The 11,470-nt window shown below is 39.4% G+C and overlaps 1 protein-coding gene across 2 annotated transcripts; it reads left to right on the plus strand.

Moving 5' to 3' along the window:
* The first annotated feature begins 1,139 nt into the window (after positions 1–1,139).
* LOC148098982 (galectin-4-like) lies at positions 1,140–8,200 on the plus strand. 2 transcript variants are annotated; one of them, XM_087851170.1, is made up of 16 exons: positions 1,140–1,181; positions 3,156–3,244; positions 3,541–3,745; positions 3,940–4,053; positions 6,013–6,036; positions 6,124–6,150; positions 6,266–6,301; positions 6,409–6,438; positions 6,553–6,585; positions 6,683–6,712; positions 6,819–6,854; positions 7,003–7,029; positions 7,128–7,157; positions 7,590–7,678; positions 7,769–7,934; positions 8,054–8,200. In XM_087851170.1, exons 1-16 carry the CDS (start codon positions 1,140–1,142, stop codon positions 8,198–8,200), a joined length of 1,125 nt encoding a protein of 374 aa, XP_087707296.1. The 2 variants fall into 2 exon arrangements, with proteins under 2 accessions (XP_087707296.1, XP_087707297.1); XM_087851171.1 differs by lacking the exon at positions 6,266–6,301.
* Positions 8,201–11,470: the final 3,270 nt, after the last annotated feature.

Genomic DNA, 11,470 nt, shown 5'->3' on the forward strand with positions numbered 1-11,470 from the left:
GGGGTTGAAAATAAAATATCAGTCCTTCACGTCCTTGGAATTAATTTGGCTGCTTGTTTATGAGTATGTCTGTACAAACTATGTATAGAGAGCCACATAAGGTTTCTTCTTGCTGTTAGAAAGAATCAGCGACGGGCTGGATTAAGTTCTTTGTACTTGTACTGGGATAGCACACTTTGGCAGTGACCTGTCTTGTCATTTTTAAGAGTGAGTCTGTCACTGCCAGGGCATTTTCTTGGATCCATTCCTGTCCTCGAGCAGCTCAACAGTTGGAGTGCAATTGGGAGTGGAGTGGCATGATGACTGTAGAGGCAATGTGGCTGTGGAGGATGATACTGGCATGTCCAGGCTCTCCATGGAGTCAGAAAGGGTTCGGTTGGTTTCGTGCTGTGGACAGAGGACGTAACGGTTGGGGTGGTGGACCTCCACTGTGGTCACAGACTCCAGGCCTTTCAAGCAGAGAGGGGATGAGCGTCCAGTGGGGTCACGACCACCAACGGCTCCGAGCTCCATGGAGGACTCATCCATGTTCACATATAGAATCTCATCTGGATCTTGTGGGACTGGCAGATCCTCAAGGGCTTTTTCGAGCTCACAGCGCAGTGACTCGAATGATGGACGATCTTTTGGGCTCAGCAGCCAGCAGGAGAACATCAGGGAATAGCTGGTTTCTGCGTGTAGCAGAGGTAATTTCTTCCTACATAGATCTCTACTTTATTTAAAAAGACTTTTTGCACACATAACTACAAAGCACTCTATAAAAAAATCATTCTACGTTATGTATTGAGTATGAATTTAATCAGATCTACCACGAAGACTTGAAAAATAGAATGAATCACCATCCTGTAGAATGGATACTCATTGCTCAATCATTTTGGTTTTTCCTTGCACAGCTGCACACAAACGCATTTTCGTTTTTTGTTTTTTTTTCACTCAAGTGCCACTCCTCTGCTGGGGCAAAGGTTATTTGAATCAGGTTCTTCCAAAACAAACACAGTGATGCAGGGCTGGGTGTAGTACCCTGATCTACTCCTCCCTCACTGCTTGTATAAAATAAGGCGTCTGGGTGGTATTAGTGCTTGATCACAGGTAGTTATTCTCCTGCTTTGTTCTGTTCGCCCATCTTACTGACTGCAGCCATGTTTGTTTCTCCTCCTGGCTATCAGCCAATCTATAGCCCGGTAAGTATCTGCACGCACTGATACCCATAGAAATATGTTTTTCCATTAGGTCTTAAACAAGCGTCATTGTTTTTGTTCTGTTAATAACAATGATAATATTTGAGCCTGTGGCACTGTGTGAATTTTATGCTGAGAAGATGTAATAAATTGTCCTTAGGTTCTCATAGTTTCATTACCATTACAGGATTTTGCAAATTTATGAACTGAAAACTGCAATCACTGAACATACTTTGTTAAAGAATTAAGATAATATCACAATGGAAGGTCGGCTGTTTTTGTAAGGAGAAACCAAAAAAGTGACACCACAAAGCAGTTCAGAGGAATCAAAAATGATTTAGTATTTTCAGTTGGATCTTCTTTTTAGTTATTCAGTTTTCTCCAGTGGTTTCCAAAGAATGACACATTTAAAGTGGGGGACATTTATGAAGGCACGAGATTAGGAAAGGTTACAATGCTTAGAACAGGATAAGTAAACAAAGTTCTATTTGACCATAGTACTGCTCACGGTTACTAGTAGAAGGATAGACTAACAATCTGACAGATAATGAAGTGTAGGTCTGGATATATAGCTAAATTCAATTCAGTTGTATTTATTATAGTGCCAAATCATGACAGCTGTCGCCCAGCCAGGCCTCAACAATCAGATAGCCCTCTGTGATCAAGCACTTGGGAAGGATAAACTTCTTTTTAACAGGGATAAACTTCCAGCAGATCCAGGCTCAGGGACAGGCACAGGTGGATATAGACGGGGCGAAACAGTCACTCAAAGTGAATCAGAGATGAATAGTAATCCTTGCTTTTATTTAAGCAGTATGGAAATATTAGTTGCTGAGAGGGACTGGAAAGAGAGACCATATTTCTCTGATAGTAGCAATTTAAAATCCTTCTACTCACCTACAAGGTACCATATAAACCCAATAGATCCCTTTGCTCTCAGATGGCAGACTTACTTGAGATTTCTAGGGTATTTCAAGCCCCTCGTTTGTGGAGACAAGTGTTGTGCCAAACTAGGTATGCCCGACAGAATTTGTTTCCCCTGCATTGGGAGGATTCACTGGGCAGGGAGAGTGGATCCAATTGATTACGCCCGAATTAGAACCAACTAGACATGGAAGAAATGAGCTTTTTTAGTGAAAACTTGAAAAGTGAGTGTCATTACATTACCGTTCAGTTTGAATGTTACAACAGAAAATTATATATTTATTGTTCTCTCGTGTTATCGAATGGAATTATTTCAATAAACTGGCAGATAACTGACCGATTATTATTTGTATGCTCCTGTAACTTTACTGTATAAAGAGCTAAAAGCTCCAACATTTTAGGAGTCATTATAAGAAGTGTTTGTAAACTAAAAATGAAGAATTTGGGATACTGTTTGTCTGTGATTTGGACACGTGCTAGGTAAGGTAATGTCTTTTTAAGTAATGGTTTAATCACGGCCACCTTAAAGACCTGTGTACATGGCATCTTAACAGAGACAGGCTGATCATATTTAAGACTTGTCCACTGTGGTGTATACAGTCAAAAATACAAAAATTGTGTATTCGTCCCAGCATTACGGAGGACAGTGTATATAATGTATGAACTGAATGTGTTTTGTCATGCCCAGTAACACACACAGAGAGAGGCCAAACTGGGAGAGTAAGAACTGTTGCGAAATTAGATAAACACTAGATAGATTCACAATGCTGTCCGTACTGCCCAGGCTTTTGTATTAAATATTGAAATGCTGGGTCTCTGTTGGCTTCAAAAATTATTTCACTGAAACAAATAAAACAACATTTGGTACAAACCAAATAGTTTGGAAATGCCTGATTAATATATACTAGAATACTGTAATTAAGCACTGCAAAGTAATTTGATTTAGCTGATCTAATCCTAACACGACTGACATTTGTAAGTGTACTCATAGACTTGCATACAACATACAGTGTTGCTGTGTTATAGTTACTTAATATTTTGTCTATGGCACAGAACATACCCTATCTAGGGCCTATTTATGGAGGGCTGAGGGAAGGGATGTCCATCTATATCCAGGGGACCATTCCTAAGCACATTACCAGGTGAGTGGAAGACATAAACTTGTGACACTGTGCACTTTGCAAGAGTTAATAGCTGTTAAATATATTTAGTCCATTCTCAAGGTGGTTATCATTCGTTATAAGGGGCTGGACAGAGTCAACGCGTTAACGTGCTAACCGCGCTAATACGGTGAAACCATCCAGCCCCAGGCACGGGCGATCCGCAGTAACTCGTTAACGGAGATTTAATGCAGTTATGAAGTGAACATCATTTTAACGAGATTAACGCTGACAGCAGTAATTTTATTTATTTTTTCTTTATTTCTTTTCATTGGCAGGTTCTTTATCAACCTGATTTGCGGAGAATATGAATCCAGCGACATTGCCCTACACTTCAACCCTCGATTTGATGGCTGGGACAAGGTGGTCTTCAACACCTGTCAGAATGGATCCTGGGGATTAGAGGAGAAGATTCACAGGATGCCTTTTCGAAAAGGAGAGCATTTTGAAATGGTCGTCATTGTTAATTTTCAGGGCTATCAGGTCAGGTAAAACTGTTGTACAGACAATGCAAACCATTTCTCGTTTATTTTATCCTGTAAGTAAAGACTCAATAAGTGGTTTATACTCACTATAATATACTTATAAGATATTAGTTATAGTCAGTCAGTTATATTATTACCATTTATGCTTCTTTTACTTTAATGTAACACCAATATGACATTATTCTGTTGCAGATTAAAGTAAATGGGTTTGATTTCCATACTTTTCAACACCGCATCCCTATGGAGCAAGTTCGTGGGCTGCAGATTGCAGGAGATGTTTCCATCCAGATGATTAATTTTATTGGGGTGAGTCCTCAGCTCTGTGAATCTTCTGCATTGATGCTTCGAGCTTTGCTGGGGAAAATAAATTAAGCCAAAATTATCATAAGCTTACATTTAACAAGTCTGGCAGCTGTTGGCTAACGATTTCTGCTAATGTGCCCATGTAACCGGTTTCTGCTTCACCCCGCTGCAACAGTTCGGCCTAAACAGACTCCTCGACTCTGCGTTGTGTTGTGTTTTTAAGAAGACAAAGAGTCTCTGATCGATCATTGCCGCTTTATTTCCTGAATGGAAACAACGGTGTTGTATCAGTGCAAAGGGTTCGCCACTAGTGATGGTAAATTTGATTATTTTTACTGAATCGAGTTTTAATGAGTCACTCACCAAAGTGAATCGGATTTTTTGAGTCATTTGATTCACTGAGTCAGTTGACCAGAGAGTGCAAAAAATTTACATTTTCACTCAAACTTAATTTGTTTCTCTTTTCATGTAAATCCCACTGCTAAGATGAATGATTAAAAAAAAAAAACCCCAACTATTTTATAAAGCAAAAAAGAGCAAAAACATTTCTAAAATTAAGCAATTTCCTATCAAAATTGCTTAATAAACATTTATTTTGTTTATTTGTATTTTATTAGTATTTTCCTTAAATGTGTTAAATATATATTTTCTCATCTAAATGTCCACTGAGCTGTGAGCCAGGGGGCGGTAATGCGCCTTAACATTGGTTGCCAACCAAGACGAAGAAGAAGCTGTGAGCCAGGAGGGAGGGGGTGAGTGAGTGATTCTTTCGCTCGCTCTATGATTCAGCACAGGAGGGAGGGGGTGAGCGAGTCCTGAGTGATTCGCTTACGCTTACGATTCAGCACAGGAGGGAGGGGGTTAGTGAGTGAGTGATTCGTTCGCTCTATGATTCAGCACAGGAGGGAGGGGGTGAGCGAGTCCTGAGTGATTTGCTTACGCTTACCATTCAGCACAGGAAGGGAGGGAGTGAGTAGCTCAAATGTGCTGTTAGCATGTTAGCAGAGCGATGCTAGTTTGAACCGAGGAGCTATTTTCTTGATGTGAGCTTCTACTCAGGGTTTTTTCTTCCAGTTCAGAGCAGAAATGCTTTTGTTAAGAAACTGGCTGTTGTTTTTCCCCCCACAATTTTAATTATAAGCTAGATATATTTCTACTAAGCGAATTAGTTTGCTAACAGAAACAGGGATGAGTCAGTGAGTCAGTTGGACTTGTGAATCATGATTTACGAGTCAGTAAAGTGATTCTCGAGTATTGAACGATTCGTTCACGAATCGAACATCACTACTCGCCACACACCACTCCGCACAGCACACTACGGCAGAACATCCCATTAGCATTCCGCTTTAGCATACAGTTTTACACAATAATAAACAAATGAAAAGTACATAAAACTGGTGTTGGACATGTGTCCACTAAGCACTTATTACACTCGGTGCCCATCAGTTAATCAAACATGTTTCGTGTGTCTGTACTACTTAGCTACATTGTGTCTGAAACAATACACCTACAACTCACGTATGGCTAGACTGGCAGCGATTACTGCAGCCAGCCTCACCTAACCAGCCACACCGAGAGGGGGCGCTGTTTCCCCATTACACTGAAATTTGTGGCAAGTGGAATAATACCACGTAAACACTGTTACACCCAATAGGGCATGCATAGGTATCATGAAGGAATGGGAATAATTAAAACAGAACATGTTGCATCATATTCAGAAAAATCTTTTTTCTTTCATGTTTTGCTTGGTTTAAAAGTAATCTCTTTACAAATGTGAAATTAGCAGATGAATAAATATGTTTGTATGAATGAATGAATAAGTATGTTTCTATCAATATGCCAGATTTCTCCTTGTATTTCAAACAACACAATCTTCTGTGTTTAATCATTATTATGGTCAACAGCACTTACTTTGTGAAGATTTTGTTTTTAATTCATTTTTTCCCTATTTGATCTTTTTAGGGTGGAATGGGAGGAGGAATGGGAGTGAGTATATATATGTAATATCAAAATGATACAAATTAATTTACCACAGCTTTTTCATGATTATAGTCATTCCCTGCTTTTCAACAGGGAGGATATCCAGGAGGTGGCATGGGGGTATGTTACTGTGGCTGAGATATGTTTTGCATTCTGTTTCTTTAAATATTACTGTAGTGAGATAAAGTGTGCATATATTTAATTTGAACTGCACCGTGCTTCTTTTGACATCCAGGGAGGTTACCCAGGTGGCATGGGAGGAGGGATGGGAGTAAGTGTACTGAGTAATTGTACATTTGCTTTTGATAAGATCACTGTAATTTTTCAAGTGCCACTTTAGAATTCATATTATTCAACATTCATATTTGAACCTTTCAGCCAGGAGGATATCCAGGAGGTGGCATGGGGGTATGATACTTTTACTGAAGCATGTTTTGCATTCAGATTCTTTAAATATTACTGGAGCTGTAGTGAGAGGAAGTCTGCACATTTGAACTGCACTGTGTTTCTTTTGACTTCCAGGGATGTTACCCAGGTGGCATGGGAGTAAGTATAGTGAATATTGTATATTTGCTTTTGACAAGGCCACTGTAAGTTTTCAAATAACATGCTAGTACACACATCATTAAACAAACATGTTTGAACATTTCAGCCAGGAGGATATCCAGGAGGTGACATGGGGGTAAAAAAAAACAACCTCAGATTTACATTTGCTATATTATAAAATGTAGGTCACACATATGTAACACAGTAAAGTAATTTTAAAACTTCTGATTGATTCCTTGCAGGATGGATATCCAGGAGGCATGGGAGGTGGAATGGGGGTATCAAATTATGCTATAACTTAAATAATCTGTGCAAGCTGAATTTTTATGACAAAAATCTTAATTTAAGTTTTATTTATCTTTCATTTTCATTTTGTTTTTGTATTTCTTTTTCTTATTATTAATATCATTATTATTATTATTTAAGGGCACCTTTCCAGGCTCAAATCTGCCGGTGAGAACAATGCACAAAAATCGACATGTTCTTTTTATACACAGTTTATATATATTTACATTTGCTAAACCTACTCATATTTTCTATCTACTAATCAGGGTATGAGTGGGCAGCCAGTCTACAACCCTGTAAGTAAAATTTGCATAACACTAAACTTTCAGTCCAGTCACTGACTCCATGGGTATTATATTGAAAGATTAAATCTGAAAATATGAGGCGAATTTAGTCAAATGAAGATGATTTGTTTAGAGAACATAAACAAGATGAGCTCACATGCTGAACTTTGTTTAATGAAAATGTTCAATTTTACCTTTTCTATTATTATGACTAAGAAAAGCATGTGGGTTGTGAAGCTTGAACTTTTGTTGGTTTCTGAAATGATGCATAACAAAGAAAGTTTGACAATCACTGAATTTGTCAAACAAGACTTCAATCCCATTAGACACCAGACTGTAACCTTTAGGACACCATCAACAGGTCTTGTACACCTCTTATAAGGCCACCTGTGTTACTGTGTAATACTGTAATACTCATATAAGATATCTCATTTTGTTTTTAAGCCTGTGCCCTACTCCAACATCATCCCAGGAGGGATGTTCCCTAAGAGGACCATCGTCATCAGAGGCATGGTTCCCTATGGAGCACACAAGTGTGTGATTTTAAGACTACTTGCCGAAATCTCTAGTGCAGTACTAAAGTGCTAACATGAATGTTTAACGCTCATGGATGTGTGTTTCAGATTAAGGATCAACTTTTTGGTGAGCAGATCTCGAGACATTGCTTTCCACATGAATCCCAGAGTGAAGGAAGGAATTGTTGTAAGAAACAGTATGATTGGAGGAAACTGGGGCCAGGAGGAGAGAGAAATGAGCATGAATCCATTTATGGAGGGCCAGTACTTTGATGTAAGTAGCATCAGTCACGCAGTCGTATGGTGAATTTTAGAAGCAAATTTAATGTGATTTTGGCAAATTCTAGACAACTTTGTGTGCCAGCATTCAAAAGTTTTCTCTCTGTCCCTCAGATGTCAATCCGTTGTGGAAACCAGAGGTTTAAGGTGTTTGTGAACGGGCAGCACCTGTTTGACTTTTCCCATCGCTGGCAGTCCTTCAATGAGATCGACATGCTGGACATAGAAGGCGATGTGCAGATCTCCTACATCCATTTCTGATACCCCCCCCCCCCCCTCCCCAAAAAATAAATAATTTTGTGCAACTTTGTCATCCACAGAGTTGCTTATCTCAGTTTCTTACCTGCTTTGAGATCAGATATCTCAATAAGATCAAATGTCACCTCAGTATCTGCTGTATTGTTTATATCCAGTTAACTGAATTAATAAATCATTAATCATTCATGAATTACCTGATTTATTTCTTATGCAAAGCTTCTTCAGTTCAAAGTCAAATGGTGGAGAGTCCCAGATTAAAGCTCTGTGGGAGTAACCCACCGAGAGCAACAATGGACCCCCTAATGATCCTCTACCTAATCACATGAGCCAAGGTGTGAAAATGGGTGTGGATCACAATCAGCCAAGGTTTCAGGTGAGCTCATTGTGAAACTTAGTCCCACCCTATCATGTAATTTCCTGAGGTCGGATGTGAGTGGGTGTTAAGGCGTCTGGGAAGGGATCTCAAAACTGGATTATAGATGGCAGACAGTTGGTGTCGTAAACCACCGCCTCTGTTCAAAGATGGTCGCTCACAGTGGACATAAATGGCTTCTTTTACTCCTCTTTCAAACCATCTGTCCTCTCTGACCAAAATGTGAACATTGGCATCCTCGAAAGAGTGACCTTTGTCCTTTAGATGCAGATGGACCACCGAGTCTGAATAGTTTATATTAATGGGCCAATAGGTTCGACTATAGGAGCACGGGGGTGTGTTTAAATGAGACACAGGCAGGAACGTGACTGGAAAGAACCAGTCAGCTTTAGTGAACCAAACCATAAGTTCTGACAACCACAGGGTTAAGGCACTTTACAGAATTGTGGAAAAGAAAATTACAAAAAATTAAAGAAAAGTAAAACCACATAAAACTACTAATATAGCACCCTGGCCAAGTGTTAGCTTTTAGCTCTCAATGTTGGGTGCACCCTGGTAACTGACTCCTTAACTTTTACAGAAAACAGATGACTCAAATTCAATGGCCATTCAAATGAAGATCTTACACACCATTCACATGTGGAAAATGTTCTACACAGCAGCTTATTATTCAGAGTCCTAAATAAAAGTTGTCCAAGGGGTATAGTCCAAAAATTCCCAGGGTGCGAAAGAAATTAGGGATGAGAAAATTTCAGTCAGTGGTCTTACATATAACCAGCTGAGTGTGAAAGTGTGAGTGATACAGGCCTACCACACCGCAAGGTGCAGCAGATCATCAGGTGGAAAAGAAGCAATGTATTGTCAAAACACTTTTTTGTAAATTGCAAAATAAGCACTTTTCCAAAAAACAATAGGAAAACATTAAAACTTACCAAGCAAATTAAATAAAGTTATTGCATATGCAACAATTATTAATCAAAATAATTCATATGAATTCACTTATACAACAATAAGTTGTTCAAATAACTTTTGATTTGAACAAACAGACAAAAATTAACTGAGGCATACACAATATGTGCTCACCGATAGAAGACAATGGTATGGTGTCTCTCATAGTGGTGTGCAAATCATGAACGAATTGTTCAATACTCGAGAATCACTTTACTGACTCGTGAATCATGATTCACAAGCCCAACCAACTCACTGACTCATCCCTGTTACTGAAGCAAACTAATTTCATTAGTAGAAATATATCTAGCTTATAATTAAAATTGTGGAAAAAACAACAACAACAACCAGTTTCTTAACAAAAACATTTCTGCTCTGGACTGGACGAAAAAACCCTGAGTAGAAACCTCACACCAAGATATGAGGTGCCGTAAGGGACATTATTACTGAAACGCTCTCACACACACTACTGAAACGCTCTCACACACACTACTGAAACGCTCTCACACACACTACTGAAACGCTCTCACACACACTACTGAAACGCTCTCACACACACTACTGAAACGCTCTCACACACACTACTGAAATTTTAGCTCTCACACACACTACTGAAACGCTCTCACACACACTACTGAAACGCTCTCACACACACTACTGAAATTTTAGCTCTCACACACACTACTGAAACGCTCTCACACACACAACTGAAATTTTAGCTCTCACACACACTACTGAAACGCTCTCACACACACAACTGAAACGCTCTCACACACACAACTGAAACGCTCTCACACACACTACTGAAATTTTAGCTCTCACACACACTACTGAAACGCTCTCACACACACTACTGAAATTTTAGCTCTCACACACACTACTGAAACGCTCTCACACACACTACTGAAATTTTAGCTCTCACACACACTACTGAAACGCTCTCACACACACAACTGAAATTTTAGCTCTCACACACACTACTGAAACGCTCTCACACACACTACTGAAACGCTCTCACACACACTACTGAAATTTTAGCTCTCACACACACTACTGAAACGCTCTCACACACACAACTGAAATTTTAGCTCTCACACACACTACTGAAACGCTCTCACACACACTACTGAAATTTTAGCTCTCACACACACTACTGAAACGCTCTCACACACACTACTGAAATTTTAGCTCTCACACACACTACTGAAATTTTAGCTCTCACACACACTACTGAAATTTTAGCTCTCACACACACTACTGAAACGCTCTCACACACACTACTGAAATTTTAGCTCTCACACACACTACTGAAATTTTAGCTCTCACACACACTACTGAAATTTTAGCTCTCACACACACTACTGAAACGCTCTCACACACACTACTGAAACGCTCTCACACACACTACTGAAAAACCAAGGCATTTCAGTTGAACAGGAAGGCATTTCAGTTGAACAGGAAGGCGTTTCAGTTGAACAGGAAGGCATTTCAGTTAAACAGGAAGGCGTTTCAGTTGAACAGGAAGGCATTTCAGTTAAACAGGAAGGCGTTTCAGTTGAACAGGAAGGCATTTCAGTTGAACAGGAAGTTAATTCTTGACAAAGAAACTGAAGGAAAAAGTGGTAGATTTCAAACAAACCACTACACAGATGTCTACTCAGCAACCTGCTAGTTAGGGGTGGGTTTTTATAATCGATTTATCAATTAAAATCGATTCTGGCTTGGATAACGTGAAATCGATTCATTAAAATCCTGAATCGATTTTTTAATATAAATTAATTTTGCCCGAAATGCCAGAATCTCAGGTGAAACCTCACAAAATTTCAACAACCACCAAACAGCTAAAACAGTAAATGAGAGCAGGAACAAGGATTCTGCACAAAGACGTAAACACACAGCGCGGACCGCGGATCAGAATCAATGGGATGTCGCCTTTCTCACCCGATGGCAAG

This window comes from Neolamprologus brichardi, chromosome 14, assembly GCF_056152115.1.
Source record: "Neolamprologus brichardi isolate AB-2024 chromosome 14, ASM5615211v1, whole genome shotgun sequence".
Taxonomy (NCBI): Eukaryota; Metazoa; Chordata; class Actinopteri; order Cichliformes; family Cichlidae; genus Neolamprologus; species Neolamprologus brichardi.

Bases quoted from the DNA above. Each gene is read 5' to 3' on its own strand.
- LOC148098982 (XM_087851170.1), top strand. From the start codon at position 1,140: ATGTTTGTTTCTCCTCCTGGCTATCAGCCAATCTATAGCCCG. The intron at 4,054-6,012 runs GTGAGTCCTCAG...TGATCTTTTTAG, and splicing joins AGATGATTAATTTTATTGGG to GGTGGAATGGGAGGAGGAAT. The intron at 7,935-8,053 runs GTAAGTAGCATC...TCTGTCCCTCAG, and splicing joins TGGAGGGCCAGTACTTTGAT to ATGTCAATCCGTTGTGGAAA.